This window comes from Serinus canaria, chromosome 6 (assembly GCF_022539315.1).
Source record: "Serinus canaria isolate serCan28SL12 chromosome 6, serCan2020, whole genome shotgun sequence".
Classification (NCBI taxonomy): Eukaryota; Metazoa; Chordata; class Aves; order Passeriformes; family Fringillidae; genus Serinus; species Serinus canaria.
The window spans coordinates 9,205,607-9,228,225 of record NC_066320.1 but is presented as its reverse complement, the minus strand read 5'-3'; the positions used below and the strand labels follow the sequence as shown (position 1 = coordinate 9,228,225).

Here is a 22,619-nt window from a genome sequence, read left to right as displayed (position 1 = left end):
TTCAGTAATTCTGGGTAATGAACTTTCAAGGTAATCTAGAGGTGGTTCGGGGCTAATTATTAAACAGATATTTTATGGTGCCATAGTTTCACATAAGCTTGTTTCACATGAGCTTGTTTCCCAAGTTACTCCGATAATTAATTAAGGCTTGCAAAAATCATTTATTGAGAGGATGGCCCAAAGGATTACTTTTTCCCCTGCTGTTTTCACATTCTATGTTTACTGTTGTTCAAAGAGAAATTCAAGTATCTTATTATTTATTTCTGAAGAGATGAGAACATAATGCAGTGCTGCTCATTAACTGTCCATAGTTGTTCTCTCATTGACTTCCATTAGGTCCAATTTCTAGATTTAATGATTTCTCAGTTCCCTTAATGATCTTCAAGCTACGACCAAGTTTATTGGTTTTTTTAGTGTACTCATTGGTCAGCTTGCCTTGCTGCCCAGACTCTGCCTCAGCTCAATATTACAACATTGACTGAAACATCTGAAGTTAAATTCTACTTGAAAAGGCAATGCAACATAATTAACCTCTTGCATCTGTTTTCTTTTCAATGCATCTGATAAAGTAGTTTTCCTCCATTGGAGCTCTTGGATAATAAACTTGTTGAAAGCAGAACTGTATTGTAAGGTTTGCTTTCATGAACCTCAATTTGCCTCACTAATGAAACATCTACGTTACCACTAAATGTCAGGAGCAGTAGAAGTAAACTTAATTTGTAAAAATCAACAGCAATCAATAAAGCATACCTTAGCAGCAGCTAATGCTCTGCACTTTGTCAAGAAAGCTGCTATTTACTTAACATGACAGAGTCACTTCTGAACAAGAAAGAGAAAGACCTGGAGGTAGGCTGAGAGATTAATAAAACCAGATAAATAAAAGAGGTAATATTAACAGGTTTCACATCTTGGAGTGTGTTCACAAGTATGTTTCTGGAAGGAGGAAAAGGTAGGGAGAAGGACTAGTCAACTATTAACCCAGTTATGTTTTATCAGCATGTTGGAGTTTTCCCTCCCTGTTGACTGGATTATTTTATAATCCTTCATATGCATCATCACACCAAATGATGCAAATGATGGGTTAACCATCAAGGCACAGATACCATGTTTCATTGATCTGAATGGTCAAGAAAGTGAGTCTTCCCTCACCCTGCAGAAACTCAATAAGAGGTTCATCAGGAGGGGTGAAAACCAGCTCAGGTGGGCTTTGTACATAAGGAACTGGAAGAGAAAGAAGTGGAGGAGGAAGGCTTTGGTGCACAGGAAGCAGATATATTCCCCTGGTTCACAGGATGCATAGATCATAGCATCACACAATGGTTTGGTTTGGTTTTGGGACCTTAAAGATCACCTAGTTCAAACTTGCTGTAGTGGGTAGGGACACCTTCCACTACAACCAGTTGCTCAAAACCCCATCCAACCCGGCCTTGAACACTTCCAGGGATGGGGCATCCATACTTTCTGTGGCCATTCTGTTCCAGTGCTTCACTGCTTCATAAACAGCAATTTCTTCCTAATATATAATCTAAACCTGTCCTGTGCCAATTTAAAGTGATTCCCTCTTTTCACTACATGTCCTTGTGCAAAAAGTCTCTACAGCTTTCTTCTAAGCTCCTTTTAGGTACTGGAAGGCTGCTCCAAGGCCTCCCCAGAACCTACTGTTCTCCAGGCTGAACAACACCAATTTTCTCAGCTTGTCTTCATAGGAGACATGCTCCAGCTTCTGATCATCTTCATGACTTTCCTCTGGATTTGTTCTAGCAAGTCCAGGTCCTTCTTTTGTTGGGGTTCCCTGAACTGGATGCAGTACTCGAGATGAAGTCTCAGACTGAAGCAAGCAGAAGAGAACAGAGAGAATCAGTGAAACAAAGACAATGAAAAGAGATCCTTAAAACTGTAAGAGTAGATGCCAGTACCTGCACTTCAAAGACTGCATGAGGCAGCATTGATGAGTGAGCTGCAACAAGATGCTGCTTCTGCTTACATTCATGCTCTCTCCCTAATTCAGGCAGATGGAAGAAATAAAACTGGAAGCAAAATCTGATTGCTGTGTTCAACAGACTATGAATTTGCTTCTACACAAAATTCTGGTTTATCCTGAAGCACTGTTTGCAGTACAACAGCTTTCTAGATTTTCATTGTATTTTTAAGGCTTAAGTGTATTACCTCCTCCCAACTACTGAACAGTTATTCACTCATTATGCTATCTAATGTAAAATGAACACTCATGATAATTTCCCTGTAAGTGCAGGTAATATTTATTTGAGACTTTAAAATCAATACCACATTTTGCAGTGCAGAGTAAAAACATTTATTTTCATGACAGACAATTCCATTCCATAATGAAACTAGTGGGAGTTAGGCTCTTTACTTACAGTTCTGCACTCCCAATCATAAAAATTGTGCTCCTTGCTATTTACTTAGGAAAGGAAGTAAACAGTTTCTTCTCTGCACCAAACTAAAAATATCAGTTGTAGGAAAAAACATACAAAGAAACAGTCAGCAAGTGTCATTCATCTGAAGTGTAAGAATTTGTTTTGCATTCTCTGAGAAGAACGAGGTCTCTCGTTTATATTTTTGGTGTAAATAAATACAAAGCAAATGAGGTCAAAGTCTACTGTCAGCAAAGTTCAGCTGTGTTCAGCCATGGCAGTCTTTCTTATCTTTCTTAGGTGGGGTTATAATTCAGAGAAAAATTTGCTTTGTATTTAATAAAATTGAGTTAATTATTTGACATCATAGTTTATATTTTTCCCAGAAAAGCCAGAAATGTTTTATCAGAAGATTCTCCTCACAAACTCTACAGCTAAACCTGAGTGACAAACACAGCAAGCTCCACTAAGTTGCTCATTTTTAATATGATAATTGAACAGAATTTATTTCTTTTCTCCATATACTTACAAAAATATGGCATGAAGCAAATCAAACAGCATATATTAGCATAAATGAAAGCCACAAAATACCTTATCATGATTTTGTAAGAAAGATTTTATTAGCAGGCAACACAGGCCAGACACTAAATCAATTTCATTAGGTAAATGCACCTCCAAGAAGCTTCTGGCAGGGCACATGTGAAGTGGAAAATCCTTGCCACTGATGCAAGCCGAGCGCACGCTAATGCATGACGTCATTGTAAATTGGATCTTGCACTTAATGCTGATGAAGGCAGCTCCTCCAGACCTGTAGGACCAAAGTCATTAACAGAGCTCTGGGCATGCTGAAGAAATAAAACAAACCCACACAGCTTTTGGCACATTACAAGCCTACCAGTGGTAGTTGTTTTGTGCATATTTACTGTGGTTGTTACAGCCAGTGCAGAAGAGCAGACGTGAGGGCAGACTTCTGGCCTGGGGGGAGATAAACTCACACACCTCCCTCACTGCACCCATTTCTGTCCATGCAGCAGAAGCCACCACGAGGCTCCACTGTGCCCTGCAGTGCCCAGCAGGGCAAAGCCTAGCAGAGGATGGAGGGGTGTAACCCAACCTCCCCAGTGTCTCCCTGTCTGCTCCCTCTGCACTCGGGCACCCACAGAGGCCTCACCCTGGCTGAGGCAGATGTGCAGGGCTGGGCAGAGCCTCCAGGTCCAACAGAGAATGAACCCCTCAGCAACCAGTGAGATAAGCTGGACACAAACACTTGCCTCACCTTAGGGGAGGAGTGGGCCAGCCACCATGGCCATAGTTCTACTCTTCTTCTACAAAGGCTCCACAGCAACAGGAAAATTCCTCCAGGATTGGACAGTCAGGGTCCCAGAGCAAAATTCTCAGGGACAAACCCTTTGTGAACTCCTCTACTGAGGGAAGGCAGCAGAGGAACTGATTATCAGCCAAAACATACACCTAGAACAGCATAAAAGTCTGTCCAGCAGCATAATTCTCACTAAAAAAAGTACTATTCTCTGAGATGCCTCAGCCACTTATGTATCCACAATAGTCCAGTTTAATGACTGAACATACGATGGTCATATCTGATGTATTTTAAATGAGTGACACTTTTTTAGGTTTATATTCCTGGTCCCATATCTCTATTGTACCTTTATTGCCTAAAATCCACTGCAGTTCCCTCAGTTCCACAAAATTAGCTAACTTTGGGCTTAGCATCCTCAGCTGCATGACAGAGGGGCCCATGCAGTAATATTGCTGACTGCAACCACCTTTTCTGATTTGGACCTTAATAGTATTAGTCTAAGCCCAGCAGAGTCACCTCTGCTTAGGAAACAGTGGCTGTTTTATTTCACTTCTTCAGGCATGCAAGAATTTCCAGCATTGTTTATCTGGCTCCTGAATGCAGATGGAGCACAGTGTTTTACAGAGTCACCCTCTGCCCCCTTGCCAGTCTGACAGTCACCAGCTTTCTGACTCTGATTTACCTGAATGCAACCCTGAGATTTTGCAGGTTGAGTACCTTTGTGGCAGTTCTAGTAAACTCTTGGAAGCTGCAATGTTCTAGTAATTCTATTAATTTTCTAGCCTGAGTGGATATACATATATTTATGTATTATATATTCCATTTATGGTGAATTAAGCTACATATCTCTGGAGAGGTAACTCAAACAGTAGAGGCAATGCTTCCCAGCTCTACAGGAAGCTCTGACTCTCAGAAAGACTGAGGTGCAGCAGCAGGCAGGAAAGCCAGTCCCAGTGCTGCCTGGTCCCAGGTATTGCATCCTCATGGAGCAAATCACAGGGCTAATGTGTGATATTTGGGGAGCAGGTGATGGATCTGTGTCCTTTTTTGAAGAGACTTTTACACAGCACTGCTCTGGCCCTGACTCTGAAGTTGCCCCTCCTGGCTTTCTTACTTCCCACCAAGTTTACAGCTCCTTCATTTTTGCTGAGCATGGTCAAGGATCTTTCCCCAGATATTATCCCTGACCATGATGCTTTCTCTGTACTTGCAAGTGAGCCTTTTCCTCCACCTTCCTCTGCACAGAAAGCACCTCCACCCCTGGCCCCATTCTGCCCTGGGTCCCTCACACCCTCCACACCTGGGGCTGCCACACTCGCTCCCCAAAGAACAGCCACTGGCTCCTGCTTGCCCCCAGCACCCTTGGTCCTGCCCAGGCCTTCACCTCTGCATCTTCTTCCAACAGCTCTGAGACAGCTGCAGAGAAAATTGAGAGAGCAGAGTGCTATACTGTGTTATACAGACTGTTGTGGAGAAGGGTTATTATGGGGCTGCAGGCATTTCCAGAGGGCTGATGCCCATCCACACACTGGTGCGCTGACTTTTTCCCTGCATCATCCCTCCTAGGGCCAGCACCAGGTGCCTTTTTGCAATCTGGGTCATATTCCCTACCACCCCAACCAAACTGAAACAAATTTACCCAACTGCAACTAGAAGGTCTCCAGACAATACACTTTTTGTTTCCACTTTGGCAAGAAGCCTTTCCCATGAGGACCAAGATTACCACTCATTTCAGTGATACCAAACTGCAGTTCTGGGTGACTGCATTCCCAGCCCGCTTCTGCTGAAATGCTGCCATTTTTTATTTAAAGGCATATTTCAACATAAAAAGTCAAATTTGGCTAAACCTGAATCAGAAGAAAGGATTAGGAAGGCAGAGGAATAATAACACATCAATTTAGCAAAGTTCTTGCTTTGAATATAAAATACCGTGTCAGTAATCTGCATTGATTGCTTGAAGAAAATTCAGAGTGCATGAGCACTCTGTTATCTTTGCACTGCACCTTTTTTTTTGTTGTGCTTGTACCAATGCATATTTTACAAAGATTAATATGCTCCCACCAAATATATACAGTTCTATGAAATCCACAGGGACATCTGGCAACAACCTATCATATATTTTCTTCTGTGTATTCCTTGCAAACACATTAGTAACCAGTGAAATATTCTTCAGCGAGAGGGTAAAAGGAAATGGATCTGTTATTGATGCAGAAAGGAGATCAGTGGAATTCAAATTATGAAGTTCTAGGATAACACCAGGTTGAGCTAAAGACCTTTCCCCCTCAATCTGGAAAGAGCAAGTAGCTATTGAAAGAGTGCATAAAATAGAAAGGCATCATAAAAAACCCTCATCACTACGGAGTTAATGAGTGTCTTTGGCAAACCTGTTATCATTTGCATGTTTTCCCTGACTTCACAGGAATACACGATGTGAGGTTACCTCTTACATAAAAAGGACAAAAAGGAAATTAATGCATCTTTGTTTTACCAACTGGAAAAAGAACTATCATTAGAAGATTCTATCAAAGTCAGTAATTTATTCCTTATTTGCACCTCCTCTTTGCTTGAAGAAAACCATTTACAACCTGAACTTATAATTGAAGTTAGCAGCCATATTGGACCATATATCATTCCACACTATCTCAACATACCCTCAGAAAGCTTAACACAGCATCAGTAAAGGAGTTAAGAGACTGATGCAGGAAGTTTCTGTTGACATGAATTTAGCTTGAGTCAGATGCTGAACTGCCACTGGAAAGTTTGCCTATGACTGACTTGTGTAATTAGACTCTGCACTGATAAATTAAATGAGATTTAGACATGGAAATTGTTAAGATACTTAAAGAAAAGCAGACAACAAAATAATAATCATTCTAATAAAGGTCTGTTAAATCCAAGGGGACTGGGCTAGTAGCCTACTTTCACAGAAGAAATAGTTTTGGAATGAGCAGTTTGCCCCACAGACTTTGATGCACTCTGCAAAAACTCCCAGCAGTGTAACACATCTGGGAGATTTGCTTGGGAGCCAAGGTGAAGTGCAGTGGCAGGCAGGCAACCAAAACTACCTGACAGGCCTCAGGAGGGCAGTTCAAATATCTGTGTCCTTTATCCCCAGTCTAGAAGAGCTGTGCAGCTTTATGTTGACAAGCATTACAATGAGCCATCCATTTTCAGGACTATCATGCTAGGAAGATTTACAGCCCATTTACAAGATCTAGCACTAATTTTTTTGCAAGAACATACAATGGATCACTATTAAAACACAGGTTTATATCATTCATTTCCCATGCAAGGAAGCAGGACTGTCACCTTCTTTGTCATCAAGACATGTAGGTGAGTGAAAGGCAAACACAACAATGGATTTATGTGGTGCAATGTAATTTTACTCTGCTTAAACCAAATATCTGTATAGCCTAACAAATATCATACCCTCCTGAATTCTACTTCAAAATCTAAGAGCATATCCATCAAGGCAATTACCTACATCAAAAAGAGCTGTAAATTGAATACCAGAGATCAAAAAAACTCAGCAAGATGGTTTCACAACAGCCTTGAAGCTCTAATAAATTCTGGATTAAGCACAGCCTTTAAGACCAGATTTCAGGAAAACTACAAAAATCCACCATCTTCAACCAACACCCCTGACTGTAAATGCACCCCTTAAATGTAAACTTCACTATGTAGTCAGGAGAGCTGAGCAAGCTCTGGTGGCATCTGGAGTGAATTCACTCTGCCTGAGACCTCAGTCAACAGGGAGCCAGGTCAGCACAGTGTGGGGCCTGAGCTGAGGGAAGCTCATATCCCCTGTGCTCATATCCCTTTCTGCTCCCATTTTGCAGCAGGATTACCAGGATGAAGAAAGTTACATATCAAAGAAGCAACTGTCATGCTAGGGGCACCTTGTTAAGGCAATGAGCTGGAGGTTGGACAAGCAGCAGGCTGCACATGCTCCAGAGCCACTGTGCACCCAGACTCCAGCCCCCAAACCTCTCCAAAAGGACAGTAAGGTGATTCCTGTGAGAGCTCACCACTGAGCAACTCACTTACATCCTTGTATGTTTAGGATCCCAAATCAGTAATTTGTGTTTGTCTTTAATCAAGCTGTGCCAATGTGCATATTAATTTAAGCCTCAGTTACAAAAAGGAAATATGTTAATATAGAGAACAGTCATTGCCAGAAAAATACACTGGCCAGTTTCTAAAAAAATGGGTGAGGGGAAGATCTACAAGCTGCAGAAATTATTGGATCATACTTTTCCTCTAATTATCAACTCAATGAGTGCCCCTTTGTTTTTCAGGTCACTCCCCAATTACATGTTTCCTTTGTTCCACAACATTTAATTCTTTTCCAGTGTTGCAAAATTAACTGGACAGCTTTCTTAATCTTGTGTCTACAAAGAACTTGTTGTAATTGCCATGAATGCTTTCATTTTGCTGCTGTCTGAAATACGATTTGCAGGGGAAGGGGGAGTGCAGGCTGATGCTAGTCCCATCATTAATAACATTCCTGCAGGGATTGTAGTGGTGGGAGTAAAAACCCCAAAGCTTTTATATAATAACAGCATGTGTTTGCACGTGAGCTGCTCCTTTAAGAAGCCTTGGGCTACTGGAAGTAGAGAGATCCAGAGAAAAGGCAGCCCCACAGCTATAACAGAGGGCAGAGGTTAAATCTTTTGGCATATTTACCATAAGAATGGTCACTGCACACCCTCTCCCTGAAGGCTTCACTGAAATAGAAGTGTTTGCCATTGGCACTGCTCTTCTGGTAGAAGGTAAGTTTGGTGTGGGACCTCAGCAGCAAGAAGATTTTTTTTCCTCCTATTATTTCTGGTAAGAGGGGGGAAGAAAAATTGAAGTGAGAAGCAGCATTTGTGATATGCTGACCCTGATCACTGTGGCTCACCAGTACTTCTGGTGAGTAAATCAGGGTGGGCCACAAGCTCTTTGCTGTGAAGGTCTGCACTCTATGCATAGCTGTGGCAGTGAAGTACTTGCTTCTCAGCTCTCTTCCAGGAATTTGGGATGTAATATTTTGTGGTTGACCTTTAAAGGCAATTTTATCTTCCTCTGGGGAAAGAAGTTGAAATGACTGATAATCTCTCAATGAAATTGGACTGCTTGTCTTGTGGGTTGTGGTGGCTGTCTTACAATCAAACATGATTGCTCAAAAAAACCCTGTAAACTGTTAGCATACATCCAGACTGCATTGGTAGCACTGCAATTAATGGCTGCTGGGTAAAAGTAACAAAACATATCAATTTAATTTAGCCAATGTGATCTTTTCTTAAGGCATATTCCACTTATTGAGAGATTACAACAAAACTGAGAATTTATATCTACCTGGCAGCTAGCAAAGTCTCATAGCTAGGATAATGTTGGTGTCAGTCCCAGGGCCTGGGATGCCATTCCTGCATTGTGCTGATCAGAGGGGGATGTGGGAATCGTGGGGCTCAGCAGCAGAGGAGGAGAAGCTGTGAGCACCCTCAGAGTGGGATAAATGCTCCTTAGCTCACCTCATGAACGGGGAGCTCACCTTTGCCTTGCACCTGAGCTCGTATCTGGCTGCAAAGGGAAGCTGGAAATGCTGTCAGACACTCTTCCTTGGAATAGAGGGGAAACAGCTTCTAACTCTTGCCCAGGGGCAAGCTGCTGCCTAAACAGGGCTAAGCCTGGCTGACAGTCCCTGAGCCATGTGCACAGCCTGCAGGACCTGCACTCCCATCCCGAGGGGTGGGAAGCAGCAGCAGGACAGGGACAGTGCTGGGGGCTGGCAGAGCCCCAGAGCTGGGTCCTGTTGGGGACCTGCTTGTGGCACCACGGCCCTATCAGCCCTGACCTGTACCAAGGGCTGCAGCCTGCCAGGGTCCTGCAGCTGTGGAAGTTCCAGCAAAGAGCCCCATGGCAACCTTCTGCTAAAACTAGGTGTAGTCTAATATGTTTATGGTTTACTAAACATAAGTATTTTCCATAGGGTTTTAGGCAGAATGTGCCCAGTAGATTGGCAGTAAAACTTTGTTATTGTCATCTGGGTTAGAAGATCAAGCTAAACAATCAGGGATTAATTCACTTTCTGAAACACTCTGAGACAAAGGCGATGGAGATCTCTCCTTCTGTTATGGCAGCTTCTAAGTGCAGTTTGCAAAGAAAGGCTGTGGTAAAGAGTTGCATTCACTTTATTAAGTGAACATATTTGCTGATCTAAAAATGAAAATACAATGCTTTTTAAAAAAATTAGTAAGTTCTGTATTTGTACACTCATGCTGACCTTCAAGAAAGCAGAATCTGGTAAAGCCTGAGGCTTCCAAAAAGAGGGAAAAGATAGAAAAAATCTGATATAGTAATAACTCTTCAGCTCTACCCTAAATATGCTCAGAACACATCTCTCCTAAAGGCATCTCTACATTTGAGAGAGTTGACAGCAGTTTTACCCTGTGGGTGAGAGGTAATCTGGTTGGGAGGAAATAAAAACAGCAGATTTCAAATGGCTCCAAATATTTCTCCTGGAAATATTTTGTTATATGTTGTGCAATGATAGACACACATCAGCTGTTACTATGGTTATGCCATCAGCCATTAATGCAATTAAGGTAGAAGCAGGATTTCTGACTAGAAAAAAATCATCCATCTTATGTAACTGCAGAATTAAGACAATAAGCATAAGTAACTACACCACTTTACAGAATTAGGGGATATGGATTTTTTCTGTGCTGCAGCATTTCTTTTTCCAAGAAGAACACAAAGACATAGTGCCTCTCATCTAACTGAGACTTAGAGACTGGATGTTGAGTCAGATCCTCGTCAGAGCTAAAATAATTCAGATCGCCTTGAAAAGGGCATTAAAGGACAAAGCTTGAGTTTAAACTAGTGAAGGATGGGCTTCAGAGTGGCACAGCTCTGTGCTGGGTGAATAGCTCGGGTTGTTTGGATCCCTCCCTGAAGAACAACACAAACTTATTTTTTTAAATCAATCAGTGACTGCTTTTCATAATTAGATTATTCCTTTCCATGTATAGTCTGTTGACGAGGGACAGTAATAAGATTGAGCTGGTGTAATTCAAGCACTGTGTAGGCTACCCTGAGACAGAAGCCCAAAGGGAGGCAGGCTGACTGAAACATGGCTGAGAGATTTCTGTGCTTAAACAAAAAGGAATGTTACAATGGATATTAAATACAAACCATTTTTCTAGCAAAGTCAGGCCTGGACATGTGTACCCCAGCAGCATGTGCTGGTTGTCAGCTCTCTTGAAAGTGCCTCCTCTGCATCTCACTTGCTCTCAACCCTGAACCATGTGTCCCTGCATGGAGCCTGACAATCCAGTTTCTCTTATAATAACAAAAGGCAGAATTACAAGTAAGATCAAACTGCTTTTGCTCCATATGACTGACGAAGTCTGAAGCACTGGTTTGAGCTGTCACCTTTGACTTCTCTTCTGAAAGCCTTTGTAACTTGTGTGCAGACTGACCACTACAGGTCTATTCCCTGTGCGTAAGATTCCACTGTAATTATTGTTCTTCATCAAAGAAAACAGAAGTATCATTGCAGTTATTTTCAATTTCCAGTTGAATCACACCAAACAATTCTGTCTTTCAGCCCTGCTTGGTTTCTGTCTGAATGGCTTGACAATTATTTCTTTCCGCAAAATCAAAGAGCTGCGGACGCCCAGCAACCTGCTGGTCCTCAGCATCGCCCTGGCCGACTGCGGGATTTGCATCAACGCCTTCATCGCTGCCTTCTCCAGCTTCCTCAGGTATGGCACAAAGGTTTTCCTAAAGCCTGCTCGGGAGAGCCACATGAAAATTAGCACCTTAAGTTCTAAGTGGTCTAATTAAATGGTTCTATTTTTACCATAAGTCATAGCCAAAGTTCTCATTCCCTCAATACAAAACAACAAAACAAAACCCTACATGGTTCTACTGAGCAAGTAGAAAAGCGGATTTTACTGGAAATCATCACAGACAGATTATAAGACTGAGTAGAGAAGACATTTAGTCAGACAGCTTTACCAGTAGAAGCTACTTGAATATCAAAATATCACTTCACTAAACCTCTAGATTGACCCTAAATTTGTCTGCAAATCTTTATCTGTTTGTTGTGTTGCACTGACTTGCACACCGACAAATCGGCTCCTCACGAAGGAGGCAAATCTTGAAGATCTGGATAACTGGATGAAATGTAGATTTCAAATTTAAAAACCCCAACTTTTCAATACACAGATGAAGGTTATGTTTTCTTCTCAGTATTAAGAGTACAAATAGCTGTTGTACTGTAAGAGACACCACAGCAGGAAAAATGCTGGCAAATGCCTAAAAGCAAGCACAGTAACATTTTTCTCAGTGTTTCTCAGACAGATTCTCATGAAGCACAGGCTATCATTTTACCTTCTCTGTTAATGCAATTTCCAAACATGTCTTCACCTTTCTCTATCATTTCCTTAACATATTCCTTGTTTGTTGACAGATACTGGCCCTATGGCTCTGATGGCTGTCAAATCCATGGATTCCATGGCTTCCTGACAGCCCTGGCCAGCATTAGCTCCAGTGCAGCCGTCGCCTGGGACCGATACCATCACTACTGTACAAGTAAGGGCTAACAACCTTACCCACGTGCTGCAAAAGGCAGCTGGCTCAGGTTTCTGAGAATCAAAGCAATCACATACTTATTATTTGTGTATCTTATATATAAGTTACACTAGATACAGCAAATATAAACAGTTTCTCCAAAGGACCTCTTCCCATACGGGTGAAATTAACAATAACCTTCAGGAGATATTTCCTTGTCCTGATCACATCCAATTTGTGACCCTCTTGCTTTAAATCCATAAGTAAACTTTAAAACAAAATCCCAAATAGAATCCACTTCCTCATATTGAAGAAAAATCTGTTCACCTTGGGCATTCATCCAACACCCTGCTATGTATCAAAGAGATCATCCTGTCCATGCAGAGTTTACTAATGACAGACAAATTTGGTGTAAGCAGAGAGCTGCCTCTGCAGAGGCAATGGCTGAAACAGAGCCTGTGCAGAGGCATGACTGGGCAGACAGAGCTCAGCAGCCCCTTTGTGCAACACACAGGCATTTTGGGGGGCAAGAGACTTTTTTTTTTGCCTACAGAGTCTCCATATGAGTTCAGCAGCAAATGGCAAAATACACCCAGGGAATATGGTCAGTCTGATGATCCTGTTGAGGAAAGGCTGCCAATGTTTTTGTTCTGCAATTTTTGCAGGAATCCAGCTCAGGCAAAGAAATGTATTTTTTTATGTCTAGACAAAGGCCCCTTATAATGCAGGCTGTGAGCTAAATCCATACTAACACCCCTTGGACACTGAAATGCTTTTGGAGCTGGAAGAGGAGCATCTGTATTTTACAAGAGAGAGCCTGAAAATAAGCATCTCTGGGAAAGACATTTTACTCTCTGCCACATTGACTTTAATGCTTTTGTGTCATGCACTCCTCCAGTCAAGAACATACACTACATTAAGAGGACAGAAAGACCCTAAGGGCATGAGCTTCTTTACTTTGTTAAAATTGTTACTTAGTGATGGCCAAACATGGCTCCTAAAGCAAACATTTTGAACAAGAAAACTAAAAACCCAAAGGTGCTCATGCCCTGTGGTTATTCCAGGGAAACCAGCCCCTTCTAGTTCAATTCTTCCCATACAGATTGCAAGGAAGATTAAGTCATATTTCATAGATGTGCTACAGCAAGCCCACAGGCAATACTGTGTTCTCAATACATACATTAAACTCCTGTTGACACTGGTGCATGTTGCATGCCTGTACAGAAGGTACAAAATACCTTTACCTAAAATACAAAGCTATCAGCCTTTTATCTTCATTCCCCAGGACCTGGTACTCTTTCCAAGCTCAATTACATCATCCACAGTTTTTTTTTACATCCTAACATTTTCCCAAGAAAACCTTCCTTGTGTCATTCCTCAGCTATCTGGCATTCACTATCCCTATTTCTGGGAAGAAAGAGCTGATGAGAATGTAAGAGATTACTACGATGGTATGGATGCTAATATCACAAATTTGTTCACCAACATTCTGAAAATTGGCCATGTTTTTAGATTTGGAAGTCAGCACAGCCCTAAGTGACAGAGTATTGATAACTAGACAAGTCAGTCAGTGGAAATCAGGTTGATATTGCTTGGCATATGGAAGAAAATAACATTATCACCCCACGTGACAGAGAAGGCCAGGATATTTTACTCTTCCCTCTCTTGTTTTTTTTTTCCCTTCTAGGCAAGCACACTGGGCAACTCTCTTTTCATCCCCTAACTCTGGGGACGATGAGATGCTACTTTCACAGTAAAAAGTAGAGAACGAGACAAATAATTAAAAGTATGCAATAAGAGGAGAGATAGCAGGAGAGTCTGAAGGGTATCAATGTCAATCCCTAGCAAGATGGAAAAAAAGATTTTAGAATTTGATCATTAGGGGGAAAAGGAGAAAGCAGAAGTAGTTATATGTTAGTGCCTGACAGTGAAGAAGAAAAGGGCAGATTCTGAGGAAGCTGTGTCTCAGCAGCCAGGTATGCAGGACAGAAGGTGACAGTTTAGATCAAGGCAGACATTGTCAGTTCCTCTCTGGCCATTCACACTGCCATTAGAAGTTTGGGATGTGAGGAGCATAAAGTTACAGATTTAAAAGTAAAGAAAAAAATATAAATTTTAAACTTGCATTTCAGAATCAGGGGGAAACAGAAAATCTGAAGTGACTTATACCAGTACTTCTCTCAATATTATAAAAGAGAAGACAAACAAAACCAGCAGGGATTTTACAGAAGCATTCAATTTCTAAAAGTAGAATTACAGTGACTTTTATCTAATCCTTAACAACCAAGGTAACCTGGGTTGTTATATCAGCATTCAAAGATTACCAAACTACCATTTGCTAAAATTGCAGCTGTCAGCTCTGTCAAGTTAGTAGGAAGTCCTGAACTCCTGTCACACTGACTGCATTCCCTTCATCTAGCTTTGAACCTCTATCAGTTTTCCCTGACAAAATGTTGGTGTTTTTACACATCTTGTGTTTTTCACTGAAGCAGGAGGTAATCACCAAGACAGTCTAAGATTATGGTGAACCACAGCAAAATTTTAAAAAATTTGAGTTAAAAAATCCCTTAATTGTATTTTTTAAAGAGCTTTTTTAATAATATGCACAAAATAAACTATTACACATTACAGCTTTCTTATTCCTACAAAAATTGAATACTTGTTAGCACCAGTGACTGGTGCTTTTTGCACTGAAGATGAAGTAGATGCTAATACCTATTTTATTTACGAGTGATATCTGTTTTTCCTTGTCAGATTTTCAGATATTTCTGTCTTTGCCAAACTTAGCTAATTTTGAATTATGCATGCCATTAAGTTTGGTACAAGTCATATACAGTCCTTTAAGGTAAAGCAAGGGCCTGCTGTGCACAAAAACAACTGAACTGCTCTCAACTTGTGCTCTTGCTTTCAGCCTTCTCAGAGGAGGATATTTTTGCCACGTGAGGACAGCACAATTTTTCACTGTTCTTGTACTGAAAATGTTTTTTCTGAGTAAAACTAAAATAACCTCAAGCTTGTTTAATTTTACATTTGTACATATTTAGCTACTTCTGATGTGTGTGTAAATATTTCTGAAGGGTCAAGCAGCAGCTGATTTCACCAGGTCTAAAAATAAACGCACCTCATCCCCAGTCTTTCACCTTTGAGGGACAGATCAGAATTGGCCTGAATCTTCCTGCCTGCTGTCATGATGCTGCTGTCTAAGGGCAGACAAAAAGATTGCTTCCCAACCTCAGTGAAAATTACATCATTACTTGTCCCTAATGGGAGATTGGATTAGGAAGGAGTGCTGGGGAAAGTCACTGTTGTCCTTGCTGGTGCTGCTGGCGTCATGGGCTGTCCAGCATGGGCATGATGACAGACACTGGCCTCAGTAACAAAATTATCCAGATCTTTTTACATGCAAGCAGTGAGGCTAGCACAATATCCTGCAGCAGCAAGGAAGCCTGCCTGCCTTCTCCATGAAAAAATACTTCCTGTGTCTTCTCAAGTCTCCAATCTTCCATTACATTCCTATAGTATTTTATGGAACCGGATGAGATAGGCACAAGGGAACACTTTATTATAAAATTATTTTAAAATTACTAATGCTGAGCTTCACATTTCCTGTTATAGGCTAAGTGATGATCTTAAGGGCAAAAATACTTGTCCAGTAGTATTTTTAGAACAAGCTCTGTTCGCAGGTTGTATATACATATTCACATACATATATTGATGACCAGTAGTTCTGGAGCAAGGTATATGAGATATCCACACCCTCCTGGCCTGGCAGGAAAGAAGAGGGCAGGGGCTGAGGAGTGTGTGCAGAGTCACATTTCTGACCTAACCCACACTATGCAATGGGACTCAGCTTCTTCAAACACTGCTTATTGCATCATCCTGTTCATTGTACTCACTGCCTCATCTGTGTCCTTAAACACATTCACAAAACACAAGAATATAATGTTTATAACAGCAGCTGTATCCCCAGTGTGGTACAAAGCTGAGCAGCAGTACAGCATTTGTCTAATTAAAACACAAAAAAGGGAAGTACCGTTTGCTGTTTCGTAAAAGCTTCCTCCATATGTTATGGAAGACTGATTCCTCTAGACTCAGGTCAGCTTCAGGATACAAGGCATGAACTGCTTGTTTCTGCCCAAGGGCCTGACAGCTGTTTCCAGTGGTTTTGTTCGGGGCATGGAGACCCCCTTTCCTCTTCCCACAGGGAGCAGGCTGCAGTGGAGCACAGCTGCCTCCATGATGGCGTTTGCATGGCTGTTTGCTGCCTTCTGGTCTGTGATGCCCTTACTGGGGTGGGGAGAATACGACTACGAGCCCCTGCGAACCTGCTGCACCCTGGACTACAGCAAAGGGGACAGGTGAGGGCCAGGGCCAGCTCCCACAGGAGCAGGGTGGAAGCTGCCATTCCCTAGGATGGCCTTGGTGGCACACAAATCCCCCCCGCTGTGCCCAGCACTGTTCCTGGAGCACATGTCCCTGCCCAGCAGCTGGGGCAAGGCAGGCACCACCCCAGCCTGCCTGGACTCACGTGGTGGCACATGGAACACACAATAGCATGGCACAGCTTAACTGGCCTTCAGCAAATGCTGCACCTGAAGCACAGTGGCAAAAGTGGTTTCAGCAATTTTAAAATTACAATTTGATAAATACTTACAGCAAGCTTACATAGATGCACTAGCTTGAATTAACACCCTCTTTTTTTTTTTTTTTTCCCTCCTCACCTTTCCCAGAAACTATGTCACATTCCTTTTTGCTCTGTCCACTTTCAATTTCATGATCCCAGGCTTCATCATGCTGACAGCCTATCAGTCCATACACCAAAAGTTCAGGAAAACTGGGCACTTTAAGGTAAGAAAGCTCCCTGAACCCCTGCAATCACCATGACAAAACAGGGCTGTATTCAGCAGAGACAAAGGCCTTGGAAAAAAACAATTTCTTTCACAAAGACTTTGACTCAGCTCCTTCTATCCTCACTCCCCAGTGCTACTTGAGTAGCAGGGTAGTGCAACACAGGATGGGGCCATTCAGAAAGTTCATGGAAACACCATCCTTGAAAATGTCAGCATTTTACCAGATGGCCACACTTCCCCATCAAAGAGGAAGTGGGACCAGTGATCCTGAAGATTTCCCTCCATAAACACTGGTCCAACTCTCCTCATAAAACAAACACAGGAAAACAAACAAACACAGAGCATACAGAATATTTGCCAATAGCATATCAATTTTCATGCAGGGAAATCTATCTCAGAAAGGATTGTTATTTCCTGCTTTGCTACAGGCCTTTGTCTTATAGCTGAGGAAGTCAGATAGAACTACAGCTCTGCAAAGAAACACGCAGGCACCCCATGGGGGGAGAAGGGCCTTCCCATACACATTGTGTTAACATTTGGCTGAGGAAAGTCAGAAATCTTTATGAGCTGGAAACAAAGGAATTGCTCCAGTGTGGCAGGTTTATGGGAATCTAATGTGATTCTATGAGTTGTTTGCTGAGGTGCAGGCTGTACAGTCTGAGGCACTATGCATCGCTGGTGGGCACAGTCCAGCCCCTGCACTCAGTAAAGACAGTCAGATCTCAAGAGAAATGTTATATTGACAGTCAGGTAGACTTGTTTGTAGCAGACTGGAATAAATACTTGTGCCCTCTATACATTTCTTGAACAAATCTCAGTGTTCATTATGTCTATTACTTTTTTCTGGTGAGTGGGTATGCACTAGCATGTGATTTCTTTCTCACAATTCTCTGTAGCTGTGCAGACAAGTTACAATGCAGAATATTTAAGGATGAAATTATAACTTCCTTAGTCATTAATATTTATATGATACTTGGGAACAGCTGGCCATGAACACCATGGGTAGCCCCTAGCAGAAAGGACAGAGAAGTGCTCCCACCACAACACAACTACTCCATGTGTACCAGCATAGCAGTGGCTTCACACAGTTTGTCTGCAAGACCATCTAGGAAGTCAGCAAAATATCATTCTTTTTAATCTGCTTTTAAATTTTCACTTAATTTTCAATTGCTTTAATTTCACTTAAATTTTCAACTGCTCTCTCCCCTCAGGAGAAGCTACTGGCCATGGCTTCTATATCTAGCACACACAGATTTATCTGATCTACCATAAGGTGTTTTATCACCTCTGTCACTCCCCACCCACGCCCAGGATCAGGGCTTTGGTGCTGCTGCACTGTTCTGTCCCATATCCTGTTGGCTGATCCTCTCCTGCTACTGAACACAAACCACAGGACCTCTCCCATCCGTTTCTTGCAGAGTGTGATTGTGAAACACAAACCTATTGCTCTTGTTTTCCAGTTTAATACTGGCTTGCCACTGAAGACACTGGTCATTTGCTGGGGTCCCTATTGCCTCCTGTGCTCCTATGCAGCAGTGGAAAATGTGATGTTCATTCCACCAAAATACCGCATGGTACGTGGGTGCTACCCCAGACCCCAAAGTGACATCTCCTCCCTCCCTTCTCTCTGTCTCTGTGGAGCATTGCCAATTTACTCACAACTGGATTTATTTGTAAAAACATATAGAAGAAGTAGTCCCTTTCCTCAAAGCATTCTGTTCACCTACCATTTTTAGTGAAAACAGGCAAGCACAGTGAAAGGCATTGCATTACTGCTTTGATCAAGAAAAATTTAGTAAGTCAGGGGTATTTTTCTTCAGCAGTTAGGGGTGTGTAACCTGTATTGAACCTGTACTGTTCTGTGCCATTTAAGAGTTTTTTGTGTCCTTCCCAGAGTGAGGTACTAGCTCAGAATTTTCAGTTTTAAAGAGACAGGTTATCTCATTCATTTTTCTAATACTTCTCTCTCCTCTGGGAAGCTGTAATTGATCACTCCTAAGGCTCTGCTGCCTCCTTTTTCCCTTTTCTTCTATGAGACTTGGCTCCAAAGCCACTGCTGGGACTTGTAATATCACATCAAACCTTTCAACTTTCATTCCATGCCCCAAAATCAGCCCAGTTTCAGGTCACCAAATGCATTACTGTATTCAGTATCCCACATTAAATGTGTTAGCAACACCAGCCTGTTTATCCATCCAAAGGTGCCCCTGGCACACCTTTCACTCCTTCTGGATGTTTGTATTCACTCTCAACTGAATTATCCCTGTTTCAGGAAATGCCAGCCTAAACTCTTTCTCCTGGAAACTGTAATTTCATGAGTAGGACTTCCCACCAGCCAAATTGCTTTTACTTTTCCCCTTTCTGGGAGTAGCAAGCTAATGCTACTGGAGACAGGCTTTTTTTTGGTAAAGGGAAACTAAACGTAGGCTGACATCAGCCCACTGGCTTCTCAGTGTTTTCCTAGTAATAAACGTTGTGTCTCATGACAGATTCCTGCTCTTATTGCCAAGACTGTGCCAACGGTGGATGCCTTTGTATATGCCCTGGGAAATGAGAACTACAGAGGAGGAATATGGCAGTTCCTCACAGGGCAGAAGATTGAGAAAGCAGAGGTTGATAACAAAACTAAATAACCCATTATGGTATTAAACAAAATTACTGCAAGTACATCACTGAAAGCAAAATTCAAGAGAAAACTGAGTGCATTCTCTGATATGTATGTGCAAAGGTGGTTCCACATTGGAAAGGCTGTGCATTGGCTGCAAACAAGAAGTATGGAAACAAAGCCCTCCATATAACTGCCCAAACCATCATGAGCTGCTTGTCAAACAAGCTGCCTTAAACCTGTGTCAATTGTCATCAGTCTCATTTTATATGTCACTGTGAATAAACTATGTGCTGGAAAGCATTTTTTTTTTCTCCTGATAAAAGCTAACATAAAAGCTCAGCAAATTAACTGGAGCAGGATATTCATTTACCCAGTGAGGCCTCATCAGATCAATCTGTGCAGGTTGTCCATATGGTAATGTCTGGATTACTAGAAGATTAAACCAGTATCCAGTATTGACCACATGTCTGCATAAATAGCTTGTTCATCTGAACAACTCATTTTCAGTGCACCCAAAACAGGCATTTCCAAATTTCCATCATGAATCTGACATCCTAGCTCCATAAAAACATTTTAGTGAGCATGTTAGCCCAGTAAGGAATATTGGCTTGGCTCCTATTCAAATGAGTTACTGCATGAGATCCAGCTTTGTCGCACACTAAACTGCATTGGATTTTGCAGCTGCTGCTTAGCAGGACAATCAAAAGCTTATTGTCCCTCATAAAAAACATTCATCTTTTTGTTGAACATTGAGCAAAAACTAAAGGGAGGTATGAGTCAGATTCTGCTCAAAAATGTCATAAGAATAAAAATTAACTTCACATCTTCCAATTAATTCCCCTATGTTCTATATAAGAGAGCAATCCCTGAATCAGTGGTGATTAAAGAGTCTGAGCAATTAAAAAGTCACTTTCGTAATTATCAGAATTTAAATATATTTTAAAGTCTCATAAATGTCCATTTTAAACATTTGTATTTGCTTGTGTTGCTCATATTGCCTATGGGATGAAAAACTGTCAGTTGATATTGCCTGTTATTACAAGATGTGTCTCGGAATTGCCCATTTGTAAAAAAATATGTGCACGACACAGATTAGGATACATTTTGTGCACAAAAAAAGCAAACCTAACTGATACTTACAGGGATCGTATGGTTCATTTCCAAGCACTGACAGTGAAAGTGTTTTTGAAACTAACCAAAGAAAAAGCTGATTGATCTTTTTGATGCCTTCCAACATACTAAAAGGGAAAGCAGCTGTTTATGAGATACAAAAGGGTAAATGGTACAATCCTGCAAGCCAAACAATCAGCAGGTAGAAAGAACATTCCTCTCATGTCTAGAGATAGGGAATAGATGTCCTTTTGTCAGCAGTTAACCAGCAGGATCCCATTCAGAGATGTGCTTTGGGACTTCATGAGGTTCAACCTGGTCACAAACTACCTGACAGAGCACTGAATAATGCCATGAAAAAATTACTCAGAATAATAACATAATGCTGACAGCTAAGACTTACATCTTAGGTACACATAATATAAAGTGAGAAGATGACAAAATGTTTGCACTGATAAGTGCAAAATAATGTGTCTGGGCACAAAATTACCTCTAAATATGTATCTACAGTGACAGGCTCTGAATGTGCATTTATCTCTTTATCAGGAAAGAGTCCTGGGTAGGTCTTGCAACCACCAGCTCCATTGTCAGCGGGGTCACAAAGGCAAATCCCAGCAGAATGCTAAAAAAGCACTAAAAAAGGAGTAGGTAACAAAACAGGACACAGCCACACCATTTGAAAACCATTTGGTCAGACTTAGTGAATAGGGCACATAGTTTGGATCATTCCAACTCAGAAAGGATAAACTAGAAAAGGGCCACAGGAGTTACATTACCCTAACCAAAGTACAGGCCAGGGGGTTATACAGGGGATGCAAGACACTCCTGTACACGTAGTATTCCACCTATTCCCTAAAGAAAACTGCATAAGAACAAAAAATGGAGACTCAGCTTAAGCCAGTACAGCCAATATGAACAGCAGTGATTAATACCTGTCCTGTAACTAACGATGAGAGTGACTACAACAACTGTGTGCCCACTGTTAAAAATAATTAAATGACACCTTAGGTTATGTCACATTAGCTACTGCAACCCTTTGTGGGGGAGATTTTGAACACATCCACAAATAGAAGTGGAAGGTGGGCTTCTCCTTTGGCTTCAATTATTAGATTCGGTGTCCAACCCCTCTTAATGCCCAGTGATCTGCAGCATTATATCAAATATCACTTAAACACCCTCCCATCCCTCTCACAGGCAAACTAATACTGCTCAGAGTGAGCATTCTGACACACTGATGAAAAACAGACTTGCAAAGAAAAAACAGAAGGCAATTTTTCCTCCTTCTCTCTAGATACAAAGTGTAATTTGTTCAGGTTTTCTTTCAGCAGACATAAAAGCCTCACACCTCAAATAGCACCTCATGCAGTTCTATTTTCAAGGTTATTAAACGCCCACAACTCCAAATGAAGTTACTGTGTCCTCAATAAAGCTGCAAATCCAGATCTGGCTGACTCAGCTTTCCTGCACTGCCCACACCTACAAACACCCTAGAGTTCAATAAAAGGGAGTCAGGCTTTTCTGCAGCGCACATTCCTCATGTGCCTCACACACATTGTGATGTGTTTTTCCCAGCACCTGCAGTACAGCTGATGGGAGCATTACACAAGTCAGCAATAGGGTCAGGGGAGGAATCTACACTATTCCCAGTCTATCATCACGCCTCTTGGAACTGCACTACTGTAAAATAGGTCAGTGAGCTGGTTTTGTTATCACAGAGAAAAAAAGAACTGCCAAAATCTTAAACATGGACCCAAGTGCTAGTGATTGGTTTGGTTCAACACGATGGGATACAAAGACAAAAA

At 41.7% G+C, this 22,619-nt stretch overlaps 1 protein-coding gene across 1 annotated transcript; it reads left to right on the top strand.

Moving 5' to 3' along the window:
• The first annotated feature begins 8,383 nt into the window (after positions 1 to 8,383).
• Positions 8,384 to 19,789, top strand: RGR (retinal G protein coupled receptor). Its single transcript, XM_009087521.4, has 7 exons — positions 8,384 to 8,462; positions 11,282 to 11,438; positions 12,149 to 12,270; positions 16,454 to 16,607; positions 16,980 to 17,097; positions 18,560 to 18,673; positions 19,589 to 19,789. Exons 1-7 carry the CDS (start codon positions 8,384 to 8,386, stop codon positions 19,730 to 19,732), a joined length of 888 nt encoding a protein of 295 aa, XP_009085769.1. The 3' UTR covers positions 19,733 to 19,789.
• The last annotated feature ends 2,830 nt before the right edge of the window (positions 19,790 to 22,619 follow it).